At 39.9% G+C, this 17,607-nt stretch overlaps 1 protein-coding gene across 4 annotated transcripts in view; it reads right to left on the bottom strand.

Moving 5' to 3' along the window:
- The window catches only part of OPHN1 (oligophrenin 1), a 526,199-nt gene extending 512,230 nt beyond the window's left edge, over positions 1 to 13,969 (bottom strand). For 3 of the 4 annotated variants that reach the window (XM_072817292.1, XM_072817295.1, XM_072817294.1), the window contains exons 1-2: positions 13,609 to 13,969; positions 12,923 to 13,080 (exon numbers count right to left, since the gene is read on the bottom strand). In XM_072817292.1, the coding sequence (XP_072673393.1) occupies positions 12,923 to 13,076 (154 nt within the window). In that variant the 5' untranslated portion in view covers positions 13,077 to 13,080; positions 13,609 to 13,969. Of the gene's footprint in view, positions 1 to 12,922; positions 13,081 to 13,214; positions 13,516 to 13,608 lie in introns of those variants that run through there. The other variant, XM_072817293.1, reaches the window with a different exon arrangement.
- Between the last annotated feature and the right edge of the window lie 3,638 nt (positions 13,970 to 17,607).

Here is a 17,607-nt window from a genome sequence, read left to right as displayed (position 1 = left end):
ATTGCATCCAAAAGCTTAAGATACCTAGTAATAAACCTCACCAAAGAGGTAAAGGATCTATACCCTAAAAACTACAGAACACTTCTGAAAGAAATTGAGGCAGACACAAAGAAATGGAAAAATATTCCATGCTCATGGATTGGAAGAATTAATAGTGTGAAAATGTCATTGCTACCCAGGGCAATTTATACATTTAATGCAATCCCTATCAAACTACCATGGACTTTCTTCAGAGAGTTGGAACAAATCATCTTAAGATTTGTGTGGAATCAGAAAGGACCCCAAATAGCCAGGGGAATATTGAAAAAGAAAACCAGAGCTAGGGGCATCACAGTGCCAGATTTCAGGTTGTACTAAAAAGCTGTGATCATCAAGACAGTGTGGTACCAGCACAAAAACAGACACATAGATAATGGAACAGAACAGAGAATCCAGAAATGGCCCTCAACTCTATGGTCAACTAATATTCGACAAAGCAGGAAAGACTATTCACTGGAAAAAAGACAGTCTCTTCAATCAATGGTGCTGGGACAATTAGACAGCCATGTGCAGAAGAATGTAACTAGACCACTCTCTTGCACCATACACAAGGATAAATTCAAAATGGATGAAAGATCTAAATGTAAGACAAGAATCCATCAAAATCCTAGAGGAGAACACAGGCAACACCCTTTTTGAACTTGGACACAGCAACTTCTTGCAAGATACATCTATGAAGGCAAGGGAAACAAAAGCAAAAATGAATTATTGGGATTTCATCAAGATAAGAAGCTTCTGTACAGCAAAAGAAACAGTCAACAAAACTAAAAGACCACCTACAGAATAGGAGAAGATATTTGCAAATGACCTATCAGATAAAGGGCTAGCATCCAAGATCTATAGAGAACTTATTAAACCCAACAGCAAAAAAACAAACAATCCAATCATGAAATGGGCAGAAGACATGAACAGAAATTTCACAGAGGAAGACATAGACATGGCCAACAAGCACATGAGAAAATGCTCCACATCACTGGCCATCAGGGAAATACAAATCAAAACCACAATGAGATACCACCTCACACCAGTGAGAATGGGGAAAATTCACAAGACAGGAAACAACAATGTTGGAGAGGATGTGGAGAAAGGGGAACCCTCTTGCACTGTTGGTGGGAATGTGAACTGGTGCAGCCACTCTGGAAAACTGTGTGGAGGTTCCTCAAAGAGTTAAAAATAGATCTGCCCTACGACCTAGCAATTGCACTGCTGGGGATTTACCCCAAATTTACAGATGCAGTGAAACGCCGGGACACCTGCACCCCGATGTTTATAGCAGCAATGTCCACAATAGCCAAACTGTGGAAGGCATCTTGGTGTCCATCGAAAGATGAATGGATAAAGAAGATGTGGTTTATGTATACAATGGAATATTACTCAGCCATTAGAAACGACAAATACCCACCATTTGCTTCGACGTGGATGGAACTGGAGGGTATTATGCTGAGTGAAGTAAGTCAATCGGAGAAGGACAAACATTATATGGTCTCATTCATTTGGGGAATATAAAAAATAGTGAAAGGGAATAAAGGGGAAAGGAGAAAAAAATGAGTGGGAAATATCAGTGAGGGAGACAGAACATGAGAGACTCCTAACTCTGGAAAACGAACAAGGGGTGGTAGAAAGGGAGGTGGGCGGGGGGTTGGGGGTGACTGGGTGACAGGCACTGAGGGGGGCACTTGACGGGATGAGCACTGGGTGTTATGCTATATGTTGGCAAATCGAACTCCAATAAAAAATATACAAAAAGATAAAAGAAAATTTTAAAAATAATAGTAAATCTACATTGTCTGATATTGTTAAAGCCACCACAACTCTCTTTGGTTGCTGTTTGCTTGACATATTTTTCTATCCTTTTATTCTCAACTATTTGTTTCTTTGAATCCAAAATGTGTCTCTTAAAGATAGTATAAGTTTTAATCAATTTATCCATTTTGCTAATTCCTTCCTTTCTATTGCAATGTGTATTCCACTCACACTTAATATATTTACAGATTTATGTATACCATGTATTTTCTATATGTCTTATCTTGTTTCCTCTATTCCTCCACCACTGTCTTCTTTTGTGTTAAATAGATGTTGTCTATTGTAGTATTTTAATTCCCTTGTTTCTTTCACTTATATATAATTTTAGTTATTTTATTAGTGGCTCACCTCAGGATTACAATTACCACCTTAATTTAAGACAAACTAGTTCAGATTAATTTTAACTTAAATTGGAAAGCATGCAGAAACATGGTGCCAGTGTAATTGCTTCCTCCCCTCTGCTTTGTGGTATATTGTCATATGTATTGCCTGTTTATGTATCATAAGCTCATCAGCACAGTTTTATTACTATTGAATCATGCAGTTGTCATTTAAATTAAGTAGGGAAAAAAGAGTTACTAAAAGACAGTTATGTTGTCTTTGATATCTACATATGTAGTTACACTTACTGGTACTTTTCATATTTTGTACAGATTTGAGTTACCATTCATCATTCTTTCATTTCATTCTGAAGGATTCCCATCAGTGTTTCTTATAGGGCAGGTCTGCTAGGGACAAATTATCAGTTTTTGTTTTTGTTTATATGAGAAAGTCTTAATTTCTGCCTTGTTTTTGAAGAAGGATAGTTTTCATGAATACAGAATTATTAGTGGACATTATTTTTCTTTCAGCACTTTGAATATGTCAGCTCATCACTTCCTGGTCTCCACAGTTCTTGGTAAATTAGCTTTTAATCTTGTTGAGGATCCCATTTACCTAGTGAATTATTTTTCTCTTGCTTCTTTCAAGATTCTCAGTCTTTGGTTTTCATCTGTTTGGCTATAATGTATCTAGGTATGGCTTGAAATCCTTGAATTTCTCCTATGTGGAGTTTTTTGAGCTTCCTGAACCCGGAGATTTATTGTTAATCAAATTTGTGAAGTTTTGGGCCATTATTTTTTCAAATATTCTCTTCCTTTCAATCTGTCTTCTCTAGGACTTCCGTTATGCATATGTTGTATACCTGATGGTATTCTACTGTTTCTGGGGCTCTGTTCATTTTTCTTCATTTTTTTTCTTTCTTTTCCTCAAACTAGATCATCTCAATTGACTTATCTTCTTTTTTTTTAAAGATTTTATTTATTTATTCATAAGAGACACAGAGAAAGAGGCAGAGACATAGGCAGAGGGAGAAGCAGGTTCCCTGCATGGAGCCCAATGCGGGACTCAATCCCAAGGACTCCAGGATCACACCCTGAAGCCGAAGATAGGCACTCAACCACTGAGCCACCCAGGTGTCCCTCAACTGACTTATCTTCAAGTTCTATTATTCTTTCTTTGCTAGATCAAATCTGCTATTGAATCTCTCTAGTGAATTTTTCATTTCAGCTTTTTTATTTTCATTTCCAGAATTTCTCTTGTTTTTTGATAATTTTTATCTCTTTGTAGTCTCTGTTGACACATTGTTCTCACGCATTCCTTTAAGTCTTAGACATGGCTTCCTTTAGTTCTTTGACTATGTTTATATTAGCTGATTTAAATTTTTGTCTAAATTCTAACATTTAGGCCACATCAGACAGTCTCTACTGACTGCTTTTTTTCCTGCATATAGGCCATAATTTTTCTTGCATGCCTGATCATTTTTTGTTGAAAATTGGGCATTTTAAGCAATATAATGTGGTACCTCTGAAAATCAGATTCTGACCCACAGATTTTATTGCTATTGTTGTTTTGTTATGGTTGTTGTTGATGTTGCTTTGTTTAGTGTCTTTCTTGAAATATTTCTGTAATGTTTGTATTCCTTGCATTCCTTACCACTAATATCTCTTAGTGACCATCTAGTGACTTTGAAGAGTTCTTAAATGTCTTAAACCATTAAGACTTTCATCTTTTTACCAAGGGGGTCTGTGTGTATGTCAGAACAGTCCCTCAACACTCAACCAGGTAGTTTACAACTCTGCCTCAAGTACTGCCATAGGGGAGAAAATAGAGCCCTATGAGGGCTCTGGCTCTGGGCATGTGTGTGGCCTTCCAGATCTCCAAGAATATTTAAGAACTTTCCAAAGCCCCCAATAGGTATCTCATTCTCCATTTCTTCCTTTCATGTTTTGGCCAAGCTTTTGCTTACCCTACTGGTATTGCACCTCAGGCAGCTGTAATGTCAAACACACCTAGAGACAGAACTTTTCTCACTTAGCTAGCTCTAAGTCAAGCAAGTAAGGAGAAGCCCTATAAATGGGGCTTTTCTAGGTAGCCTTGAGACAGGTTAAATAGTGTCAAGACTCTGAGTTTGTGAGTTCTTGAGTAGCTACAAAGTCATTCTTCCCTAAAAGGGAAGGATAGCCTTTGCTAAAAGTGCTGTTTCTCACAGCTAATGCGGTTATGAGGCTGCTGGTTCTCAAAACTACCCCTAAGCTATGTAGAAGGGCAAAGGAGGCAGGGTAAATTAAAATGCCACAAACCCTGCTGCTACAAAGTTTCAACATCTTTCACCAATAAACACTCTTTAGATTATTGCAAGCCTTTCAGTTATTTCCAGAGTTCTAAAAAAGTTAATTTTGACAATTTTTGCCAGTGTCCTTTTGGCTTTTACAGAGCTGATTTTCTGAGGTATTTAATCTACCATCCCCCCCGCCAAACATAATCTTAAAGAAATATCTTGCCCCAGTGTGGCTGGAAATTTGCCTACAATGAATCACACTCCTGAGGAAGCAGAAGGTAAAAGAAGCAATGGGGTAAAGTCTTTTTAAAAGATAAACAGCTACCCATAGTTGCCTCTACAGTGGAAAACTGGGGAAGTGGTACATAAAAGGAGACATAAAAAAAAAAAGGAGACATAAGATTTATTAGCCTTTTGTACCTTTTGAATTTTGTACCATGTTCATGTGCTATCAAAAATATTTGTAATATACTCATAAAAGAAGGAGACAGTAGGTACTTTAGATTTTCCCTGAAGACCCCGTGAGATATACAATACTCTGTTTCTGAGAAAATCTCTACTCACTTGAAGAGTCTATTAACTACCATTAACCAGGACCATTAGCTACTAAGGGTAGTAAGACAGGTAGTTTTGACCTCAGAACTCTTCCTTTTTCATTGATTCTTTTTCCTATGACCAGTTACATCCCCATGGTATAGCTCCCTTTCCTCCCCCACAAAGCCCTTCCTTATAACATGTGATAGAATATACATCATACCCTGAATTTCTTCACAATTATAATTAAATTATTTAAATGAGCAATCAGATGTTTTATGTATGCTCCAAGAGGGAGAGCCCTTAGCAGCCTTATTCACCATTATTCCCCCAATTTCCAGGATAATACCTGACACATATATGTGCTTAGCAAATACATGTTGAATTAAATTGAATTGCCTTTACATTGTGCAAGGCTTTAGCACTCAATGCAAGCCCAATAAAGCATCATGAAGGCCCTCTACCCCACTAGCAAAAACATCAGCTCAAGATTTTCAGGGTACCCCCCTGGAAAACCATATTTCTTACTAGACCTTCATAGGCTTTAGAAAATTTCTATAGTAACTGATTAGAGAAACAGATGCCAGAATAAACAAATCTGTGGCTATGCTTTAACAAGTGAGATTATAAAAATTAAGCTGAAAAGTGACTTTCTTTCATCACTATTAACTCTGATTGAAACCTTTTTCTTAACAAGCAGGTCAAGCCATAATATTCCCTATCCCATCCCAGTACCATTCCCCTTTCCCCCAACAAAAAAATGTCTTTTAAATGGTCACACTGAAAGGCTGGCTTGGCTTACTTTTCCACCCAAGTCTATACAGTACTATTAGTCCAACTAATTTAGACGCCGGAATCTGGTCTTCTGAGGGCCTTCAATGAACATGGCAATAATGCCTCCACCAAATTCCCTATATTGGTTAATACCTACTAACAACAGTACCGTATGACATACTCATTACATTGATCCGACTTTGGAGAATATCTAAAATAATCCATGCATTCCAAGGCACTAATTAAATATCACCAAAATAATGACAAGATACCTATCACCAACTACTCCCTGCACACCAAGATGTAACTACACCCACCTACACCCACCCCAAAGGGATTAAAAGCTTCGGTCTCTCTCACTACAGAGCTATTCAGGACAGAATGAAAAGGCATCAGGAAGCATTCATTAAGAAGATAATCAGATAAGTTAGCACGATTCAAGTCATCTACTCATGCTGGACATATCAGTTTGATTTTCCCTTTGCCTACTTTTCCAGAGTAAAGGTGAATTGGCTCTAAAGTTTATAACAGAATCAATTTAGGCTGCTTTACTATTTGAGCAAGGCAGTTGCAGCCTAGAAAACAAAGAATGGTAAAACCAGGAGGAATGCTATGGCTTACTGACCAAAACTCTAATTTTACAAATGGGGAAACTTGGGCTCACAAAACTAAAGACTTATTCAATGTCATACAGCAAGCTAGTGACAGAGTTGGAACTAGCAACCAGGTTCTCTCTGTGTCAAGCTAGAGATGGCTCCCCACTGAGGATCTTCAAAAAGAAATTTGCCTCACAGATGGAATCAAACAATCCTTCCAGGTAAGCACTTACCAGACAGTAAGTTGCCAAAGCAAGAACTGAACAGATATCCCAAAAGGTCACCTTATGATAAACATCTAAAACTCTCATCTTTAAAAGTATAGGAGATAAGGGATGCCTGGGATGGCTCAGTGGTTGAGTGTCTACCTTTGGCTGTGATCCTGGAGTCCCGGAATCAAGTCCCACATCGAGCTCCTGGCATGGAGTCTGCTTCTCCTCCCTCTGCCTCTGTGTCCCTCATGAATAAATTTTTAAAATCTTTTTTAAAAAGTATAGGATATAAGAAAGTGACATTTTTGATGAATTTAAGACTAGGTTATAAATGCTATACAACTTATATGATTTCTACTTTATCGATTTCATGTACATTTTTAGTACAGAATGCATGTTTTATATTTTTATGTTTTTAAATATTTTTAAGTTTATGTAAGTAATCTCTACACCCAACATGGGGCTCGAACCCAGGACCCTGAGATCAAGAGCCACATGCTGTACTGATTAAGCTAGCCAGACATAAATTTTGATTAGTCCCAGAGAGCCTATGTATGTGTGATTGTACATGTATATGTGTAGGCTTTTTTCTTGTATCTGCTTTATATATACAAACATACATAAAGCATGTTATCCTTAGTTTTCAAAAGACTAAAATTTTTGTTTAAATGTGTCTATTTAATGCTGACATGTACACTAAAATAATGTGAAAATTTATGTAGGCATAAAATAAGTTCCTATAATTGAGTCAATCATTTCTTTCACAAATGATTAAACTACAATATGTAATACAAAAAAAAAAACCCACCATGGAATGTTAGAGCTGAAAGTGAGCTTACAGATCTCCTACCCACCCCTACCTTTATAAAGCTACAGCCCTGGGGCCCCAGAAAAATGATTTATCACAGTCACCAATTCCATTAGTAACAGAACCATACCCAGGTGTCTAATTGTCATGTCTAGGGTTTTTTTCTCCCATTAAACTATCATTCTGCCTCTGCTCATGTGCTAACAGTGCCCAGTAATGCTTTCCCAGAGAAATCTCTATCTGGAGACTATTGCCTTTCATTTTCTTAGCCCACTAGAGTCCAAGACTCATAGACTAATAGAGTTAGATCATCTAATTCAGGAGTTGCAAACTGATTAAATATAGACTGTGAATGTATTTTATTTAGTTAGCACATTAAAAAAAAAGACCATTTGAATGGGGTGAGGCTGCTGTTTTTTACCCCAATCTCTTCAGCCCTATTAACCCATATACAACAGCTTTATACTTTTCTGTTTTTCCTTTGCCTCTGTCAGCATTTGAATCTCTGAATCCAGATCAGGCATAATAGCACACCAAGTTAAACCTAGTTGACGGGAACGTGAAATACACCATTATATTCTACTATTAGGTATTTTCATTGCCTTACCAATAAGAAGCCCTTTAGGCATTTTAGTTTTTTTTTTTTTAGGTTAACTAGTTATATCAGAGGTCTGCCAACTACTACCAGTGAGATAAACCCAACCTGTTGCCTATTTTTGTATGCCTCACTCCCCTAGTCAAGCTGAGAATGGTTTTTATATTTTTAAACAGTTAAACAATTCAAAAGAAGAATATTTCGTGACATATGAAAATTAAATGAAATTTATATTTCAATGTCAATAAATAAAGTTGTATTAGAACACAACCACTTTCATTTCATGTACATATTATCTATGGCGGTCTTTGCGCAACAATGGCAGCTAAGTAATTACCACAGAGACTGTACGTCCTGTGGAGCCTAAAATATGGCCCTTTACAGAAGAGGTTTGCTGACCTCTGAGCTATATCAATGAGAATTTTTTGAAAGATTTTATTTATTTATTCATGAGAGACACAGAGAGAGAGGCAGAGACATAAGCAGAGGGAGAATCAGGCTCCTCAAGGAGAGCCCGTTGCGGGACTTGATCCCAGGACCATGGGATCACGCCCTGAGCCAGAGGCAGATGCTCTCAACCACTGAGCCACCCAGGAGTTCCATATATCAAAGAGAATTTAGGGGTACCTGGGTGGTGCAGTCTGGTAAGCATTGGACTCTTGGTTTCAGCTCAAGTGGTGATCTCAGGGTCATAATATTAAGCCCTGTGTAAGGGCTCTGTGTTCAATGTGGAGACAGCTTAAGACTCTCCTCTGCCCCTCCTCTCCTCAAATAAATAAATAAATCTTTTAAAAAAGGGAATTTAAGGCTGCCAAATAACTTCTGAAAGTCACAGATATTTGAGTGGGATTACATATAATTCTCAGATGAATTTTCCTGAAGCACAGCTCAAACCATTCCTCTCCTCTCTCCTAACAAAAATATTTTTAATACTCCCAATCTATAAAGAAAAATCTGAAGTACTTAATAGGTCCCTGCACAGTCAAGGCCTCAACCTTCCATTCCAATCTCATCTCCCAAAACTCCCTTCCTGCACGCTATATATTGATGACTTGAATTATCTGCTGTCCCTTTTCATCCTCTATGTCATTCCTACTACACAAAATGCCTTGTCCTGAATGTAGTGCAACACAGAAAAGTAAGCAGGGCCTTTAGATTCAGGTCTGGGTTCTAATTTAGACTCTCACCCTTATTAGTTGAGAAAGTTACTTAACACCTCTGAACTTCAATTTTCTCATCTACAAAATGGGAATAATAATCCTTACCTCCTAAGGCTGTTACAATATTTTAGTACTTGGCACATGGGAACAGTTAAACAAGCAATAAGTATTAATTCTGCCCAGTTCCAGTGCTACTTCATCCTTTGTTTTTCCCTGTCCTCCCACCATAAAATGAGCTCTCCTGCTAGTGTCACGTGCCACAATATCCACCTGTTCCATTCTTGTGGCTCTGATCCACTTCTACCACCTTACATGATAGTGATCTCTACCAATGTCTTTTCTCTCCTACCAGTCTAGGAACTTTCTGAAGGCAAGATCCATCTATGACTAAGTCTGCCACATCTGTGATAGCCCTGGCAACAGTGGCCTAAATACAGTATATGCATAAGTATTTACTGAATGAATGGTATGTGTTCACTGAATTATATATAACATTTATTAGATGTATCGTGTTACATTGTGATATAGGCAGGAGCCATACCACTTGTTCTGAATAATACTCAACCTGAGTGCTTAGAAAATATTCAAATAATATCAAGGACCAAAACTGCCAGCGTAAACACAATGGACAGAGAAAAGCAGGCAATATGTTATGTTTACCTTTCAGAGTCATGGCATTTTGATTTTCTACTAGTTTAAGTTATAATCATCGTCTTTTATTCCAACAATTATAAATAGATCACATTTAAAGGGGGGAAATCTACTTCCCCAAGGGAGACATGTTGAGTATTGTTCATAACATCAACTACCTCTGAGCACAGATGTAAGTAAATCTAAATATTCAATAGGGACCTATGTTTAATGAATAAGTTATCACACAAAGCTATGACTTAAACCTTATCTGGTACTCTGTACAAAATCAGACACTACCAGGACAAATGTAGAAATCAAGTTCCACCTAGGCTAACAGCTTTAACAAAAACTGCAACTAGTTTCTGCAGTACAATGCACCAAGTTTCATCGGTTCCTAGAAATATGAGCCATTTGATTTGTTAGTCAATTTAGTAAGTTAAATGAAAAGGTATCAATCATTCTTTCTGACTTCTTTTTAAAGATTTTATTTATTTATTTGAGAGAGAGCGTGTGAGAGAGCACAAGCAGGGAAGGGAGAGAGGGAGAGAGAGAGAAGCAGGCTCCCCACTGAGCAGGGAGCCCCAAGTATGGCTGGATCCCAGCACCCGGGGACCATGACTTGAGCTGAAGGCAGACACTTAACTGAGCCACCCAGGTGTCCCTCTTTCTGACTTTAATGCCAGACTCCAAATGCCAAAATGAATCCCCACACATGAACACAAAATTAACTGCTCAGACATGCCAATGTAGGGACTGACATTTTACAATAGGATGACAGCAAAAAAATGTTTCCAACTACTTTTGCTTATTCATTTCCCTTCAGAAACCTACTGAAAAATACAGTCACCAGCAAATACATTATCAGCCTAAAGATGTATTATCAACAACTTTCTACATTTAGCTGTTTCCATTTACAACATTTTCATAAACCATTAACTCCTTTGAGTCTCAAAACAACCCTGTGAGATGGTTCTGATTACCCACAATTAACAGATGAAGTCAGCAATCTGTGCCATCCTATCCCAAGATGGTGAAGCCAGGGCTTCTAACTCCAGTTCCAGTTTCCTGTTTCCTCCACACTAAACAAGAGCATACCTTTGTTTTGCTTCCTCACTCATTCTCAAAAAGTTGTCGAGTGGGAGTATAAACATTACTGTGGTCAAGACAGTGGGGAACATCCCGCCTTTGCCTCTACCTAATCATGTTTTAGAATCATGCAACTTAAAGGAAAGAAACGGAGTGTGGGTTAGCTGCTGGGTTTTATTTCCTCCCTGCCCTCTTTTGACTTTCTATGTATATTCAGAAACAGAAAACCACCCTGAATATCAAGAAGTCCCATGGGCCAAAAAATTTCTTGGATCTTCCAGCCATCTGCAAAGGTTTAGGCCTGCATAACTGTTGACTCTTACCAGGTTCTGTCTCAGAGAAGAAGGAAAGAGTAAGAACCACAACTTGCCCTTCGCATACAAAAATCTGCCCTTCCTCAAGTGTTTTTATTAAATTGTTTATATTTTCTTAAAAATCTTAATCTCTCTGTACCCGGTAACTTCCCATAACAAACAATTTCAGCTTACCATACACTTCACAAAACCATTCCCTTCCTGGGGCTTATGATGAGCTACATCTAACTACTACACCAAACAGTTTATCATAATAAGTAAAATTTTTAAAAATCCAAACATTCTCCCCAATCCCTTTCAATTAACCCCCAACCATTCTAACTACTTTTGTGACACAACCTGCATATTGTGAACCTCTCAATGAATTCTATTAAGTGGCAGCGCACCCCAAAGTCTCACCTATAAGTCTCTAAGAATCAGCATCTCAAATACCCATTCTTTAAGATGCTGCCAAGAGTGTACTCTTGTTTGGATCAGAATACAACAAAACACTAAATAATCAAACTCAATCAAATGACCACCAGGCACTTGGACAATTGATATATTCTGAGCGAAATGGCAGACAACACTGGCAGTGAAAGCACAGATTCCCAGGAGCAAATCAAAAGAGCTGCACAAAAATGCCAGCTGGTAGCAGTTACCACTGCACTCCCAAACCTTTCTCCCTGCTCTGCATCTGCCTTAAGAAGGTCCCCACACTGGACTTTTGGGGATAAATCCATTCAGAACAAATCTATAAGCACACAGGACATATTTACCAGCAACTATGACCAGTGACTTTATTTTTTGCAATCATTTTTCAGCCAAGAAGAAAAAAAATTATCACTCCACCCAATCACCATCCTCCATTCTTCTGGGTATATACTTTGGCACAAAGGGCTGGCTTGCCTGCACTCTTGTTGAGAATGTTTATTATTCTTTCTATTACTCCAAGCTTTCTGCCAACTAGCAGAAATAAAAACTCCACACAGTGGGAAAGGGGGGTAGGGTCCCACAGCTTTCAGCTGTGATCACTGGGAAAGCCAAGCTAGGTGAGGTTTCTCCAGATCAGTGGCTTTTAACCCTAACCCTAAAGTATGCTCCCTGGGGGCTGGGCTCCTTCTGCCAGGTACTAGGCAGGTCTTTGTTTCACCCCCAAGCAGAATTCAGTGGCATGTGAGGCCATCCCATAATTCTGAGCTTAGAATGACTCTAAACCAAACCATAGCTCAGTACCTTAAAGGAAAAAATCAGTGGGGCAAAGGTGCTTTCCTTAGAAAACAAGTTGATATAGGGAATTTTTTTTACTGCTCCCACACTCATCCATTAGCAACCAGAGGCATTACTCAAGCTGCCGGCCTCAAACCTCTCTTCTTTAGCAGGTGCTAGGGCAGTTTCTTGGTCAGCTTGAATGTCTCCTCACCCAACACATGAGTACTAAACATGTTCAACAGTATAGAAAAATTAAAAAAAAAAAACAGTATAGGAAAATTATCCCTTCAGAACAACAATCTGCCAAGTTAGGAGAGTTGCAGAGCAAGAAGGTTCTTGGCACAGGTACAGATCCCGTCTCATAAGGTCAAGGCCACTAAAGTTCTAGTCATAGCCACCACCTTCCACTTCTACTTGAGACCACTTTGGAAGTGCTCCAGAAACCCATTCGCTTCAGAGAACTGAATTGGGAATCACCCTGAACCGCCCCGTCCCCCTGCAGTGTGGAAGAGCTTAAAGGCCAGAGCCAGAGCCGCTGGCTCAGGGAACCGGCTCATCCATCGAAGCCTTCCACTTACTTCTCATTGCGCTGATAAGTGCGTTGCCATCTTTGATCACGTCCTTAATGAATTTATTGGTTCTCTCCAGCTCTTGCTCATAACACTTGAGCCTCTCACGGAAATCAGGGCTGTCCAGGTAGCAGTCGCTGAACTCCAGCGGGGGATGCCCCATGGTTCTGATGGCGAGGGGAGAAGAAAGACACAAAGACCAAGAGCATCAGCCGAACAGTAGAGCGGAGTAGATGGCAGGAACTGCGTGCGGGACCCGCCTGGGAAACTCGTAGCCTCCCTCCCTTTGGAGGACAGGTACCTGTTCTGTAGAGATTCCCGGGTACAGCTGGTTGGTCTGTACCGGAAGCGGGCGGCCGGCAATTGCTTCAGGTGACACGGAAAGCTACCTAATACTGTCCGTCCCTGGAGGGTTTCCGCCTAGCAAGCAGCATGCCCCCAAGGCATTGCCTCCCCCTGACAGTCCAGCTTGCCTCCGAAGACCAGTGGGATCCTACCCGAGCAATTGCAAACGTGACACTTCGGCCGGCCCAGGGTGTAGGCTGGGGTGGGCGCTGGGGCTGGAAAGCCTCCTCTGCTAGCTCCTCGTTCCCGAGCTAGCTGAAGATTTCCTTTGCTGAACTCCGCGGGCAACCCTGATTGCACTATCCCCTCCCCCTTTTTAAAGCCAGATCTGCCGCCCCGCCCCAGCGAACCTTTGTGCCGAGTCCTAGTACTCGGGCTCCTTCTTCAACTGTCTTCCTCGCACCCTGGGATTGCGTTACCAAAGTGTTCTTGCTCCCAAGAGTTCTTCCTGGTTCAAGGGAGCCGGCCTGCTGTCCTGTTAGGAGCCAGAGGGGTTAAGCCCGGGCAGCAATGAAACGTAGCCTGCTTCCTAGACACCCGAGAGGGAAGAGGACGGCGATATCGCTACGCACAATAGCTGTGGTAGCCTGGCGCTTCCCTACGGAAACTGGGGAGCAGTCGGCGCCCTAGGACTCCAGCTGGAAAGCGTGGTGGCCTGGGAGATGTAGTCTTTCCGTTTCTCGCCCCATGACTCCTCCCTTCGATCTCCCCACCACCCAGCCAGGCGGCGGCTCTCCAAGCAAGACTTTCCCAGCCTGCCCCAAGCTCGCTCCCCAGGCCCAGCCTCTAGGGGCAGGTGCGCCACACTAGAGCCTAAATGGAAAGTTTCCCAAATGTGCGAGAGAATCCAGAAGGCGTTGATTGTGGGAGGCCATCTCTCACTTCCCATTACTTGGCTGTATTTTTTTTCCTTGCTCTCTTTCCAGCCTCCCTCTGAGGGAGCAACTTCCTTTCCTCTTCCCTTGCCCATTTCTCCTGATCCCTGTGTTCTAGTTCCCATGGGCTCTAGACTGAACAACCTTAAAGGTTCACTCCTACCCTAGGATCTCAATGCTAGGCTCAGAAACCCTGCCAAAGGAAGGGAGGCCATAATTAGGAGTTAGCTTTTTTTCTGAATAGGACCTCAGAGCATGGTTTTTGTGATTCAACTCATTGCATAGGTTGTTCATTAAAGCACATGATTTTCCATGTGTAAGTGGAAAACCTAAGAAGGGGATGTTATAAATTGTCTTGCAGCTTAGCTAAGAGATTTCTTGCTCATTGTCCAAGTTAGGAGAACTGAGGCTACTCTTACAGGCAGATGCCTTGAGATTAAGAGCAGCTACGGGTTGAAAAATCCTGTGTACATGGGCAAAAGGATCCATTTTTATTTTAGAGAACTGTTTAGATTACATTGCCCCGTTAAGAAAGCCAAGAAAAACCAGAACTGAAGGGGGTTGTAAATAGAGTAATTATGGCTAACCCACCTGTACAGGTGTCATATTTCTGCTATAAAAAAATTACCACAAACTTGGTGACTTAACACAAATTTATTATCTTATATTTCTGGAAGTCAAAAATCAGAAATGGACCTCACTTGGTCAAAACCAAGATGTCAGAGGACTGATACCCACATGGAAAATAGTAACTGCATTAATTGAGCATTTTCCTAGATGTTTTGCAGGTCCTGCACGCAATTCCTCCCATCTACTCTGCTCTACTGTGCTGCTGATGCTCTTCTAGGGGTTATGTGAATAAAAGTTTGAAGACCCCAATCCGGCTTCTAAAAGCTGTTCACACTCCTTGACTCATAGGTCCCTTCCTTCATCTTTGAAGCCAGTGATGCCTGATCAAGTCTTTCTCCCATTGCATTGCTCTGACACTGTCTCTCCTGCCTCCTGCTTTCATTTAATAAGATCCCACCAAATAACTCAGGATAATCTCCCCATCTCAAAATCCTTAACTTAATCACATCTGTGATTTTTTTTTTGTCATGTAAGGTAATATTTCACAGGTTCCAGGGGTTAGGACATAGACATATTTGAAAATTGTAGCCTCCCTCTCTTTGGAGGACAGGTACCTTGTTCTGTAGGATTAGCAAGTTCTAATTTCAATCCTCTTTTTTTTCTGGTATTCAATCCAGGGCATTTGTTTTCCTCAGCACTTGAGCCTCATTGTCTAGATAAAGGATAAAATATATAACTGTAAAAACACTTTGAGTATAGTAAGTTAGGCAAGTAAGAGTGTACCTAGCATTAATAATGTTATATTATTTGACTGGGTAAGTCTAAGTTTGGTCATTCAGAGGTATTTCTTTTTGTAAGTTTTTATTTAAATTCTAGTTAGTTAACATACAGTGTAACACTAGTTTCAAGTGTACAATATGGTGATTCAGTGCTTCCATACAACACCCAGGGCTCATCACAACAAGTGCCCTCCTTAATCTCCATCACCTACTTTACCTATCCCCCCTACCGACCTCCCCTCTGGAACCATCATTTTGTTCTCTATAATTAAGAGTCTGTTTCTTGGTTTGCCTCTCTGTCTCTTTTTTCCCCCTTTGTTTTCTTTCCTAAATTCCACATGAGTGAAATCCTATGATATTTGCTATTATTAAACATAAAACATAGCCTTTATTGGAAATGCAGCTCTTAGTGAGATGGATGGGGAAGAGTTAGAACAGGGCCTTGACTTAAAGAAAATTCCTGAACATCAATTTTTTTAAATTACTGCTTTGCTTAACACCAAGGGTCTTTACATCCTGGGCCAATCTACCTTAGTAAGATTTTTAACCTTTGAGAGGTATAAGTTGGTCCCTTTCAGCTCTATTCATAATTACCAAAACTTGGAAGGAACCAAGATGTCTTTCTGCAAGTATGTGTATAAATAAGCTGTGGTATATCCATACAATGGAATATCATTCACTGCCAATAAGAAAAGAGCTATTAGGACAAGAAAAGACATGGAGAAAACTTAAATGCATATTAGTGAAATAAAAAAATCTGAAAAGACTACATACTATATGATGCCAACATTATGACATTCTGGAAAAGACAAAAACTATGGAGACAGTAAAAAGAAGGGTTGTGCTGTAGGGTATGGAAAAGAGAAAGACAGATTTTTTTTATAAATTTATTTTTTATTGGTGTTCAATTTGCCAACATACAGAATAACACCCAGTGCTCATCTCATCAAGTGCCCCCCTCAGTGCCCATCACCCAGTCACCCCCACCCCCCGCCAACCTCCCTTTCTACCACCCCTTGTTCGTTTCCCAGAGTTAGGAGTCTTTATGTTCTGTCTCCCTTTCTGATATTTCCCACTCATTTTTTCTCCTTTCCCCTTTATTTCCTTTCACTATTTTTTATATTCCCCAAATGAATGAGACCATATAATGTTTGTCCTTCTCCGATTGACTTATTTCACTCAGCATAATACCCTCCAGTTCCATCCACATTGAAGCAAATGGTGGGTATTTGTCATTTCTAATGGCTGAGTAATATTCCATTGTATAAATAGACCACATCTTCTTTATCCATTCATCTTTCGATGGACACCGGGGCTCCTTCCACAGTTTGGCTATTGTGGACATTGCTGCTATAAACGAGAGAGACAGATTAATAGGTGGAGTAAAACAGGATTTTTAGGGCAGTGAAAATACTATGTATGATGCTACAATGGTGGATACATATCATTATACCTGTGTCCAAATGCATAGAATGTATAGCCATATTGTAAACTGTGGACTTTGAGTAATCATGATGTGTCAATGTAGGTTCATTAACTGTAACAAATGTGCCACTCTGGTGGGAAATGTTGATAACAAGGGAAGCTATGCATGTGGGGGTGGAGGGGCATATGGGACATCTCTATACCTCCCTCTCAATTTTGCTGTGACCTTAAAATTGATGTAAAAATAAACTTTTTTAAAAAATTGGGAGAGACAAATCCCATTTCCCCTATTTCTTGAATGTAAAGGTAACACCACCTCTACAGTCTTACTATAGGACAGTATCTCTTTCTGAAGCAATCACTCTATTTTAGCTGTGATGTTGTGGAAAGAACACAGAGCTAGAGCAATATAGCTAATATAGAGCTGAAATATGGTCTAGCTCCACTCCACCCCTTAGAATCTCTGTGAATTTGAGTAAGTCACGGAAACTCTCCTTGGAGCAATATCTTCCTCAAAAGTTTTTCTAAGGATTAACTATAGTGAATGTATGTGGAAGTGCCTGGAGTATAACAACTCCTCAGTAAATGTTGCTTGAGCCCAAAGCTTTTTCATTGTTCTTGGTCTGATGGACAGCATCAGAAGCAGAGACAGTCAGATTGCTTACAATGACATTCCTAGGAAAAATATTACTATTTATAT

The sequence above is a fragment of the Canis lupus genome, chromosome X (assembly GCF_048164855.1).
Source record: "Canis lupus baileyi chromosome X, mCanLup2.hap1, whole genome shotgun sequence".
NCBI classification, from domain to species: domain Eukaryota; kingdom Metazoa; phylum Chordata; class Mammalia; order Carnivora; family Canidae; genus Canis; species Canis lupus.
The sequence above is the reverse complement of the archived record's forward strand: the minus strand, read 5'-3'. Positions and strand labels throughout refer to the sequence as shown.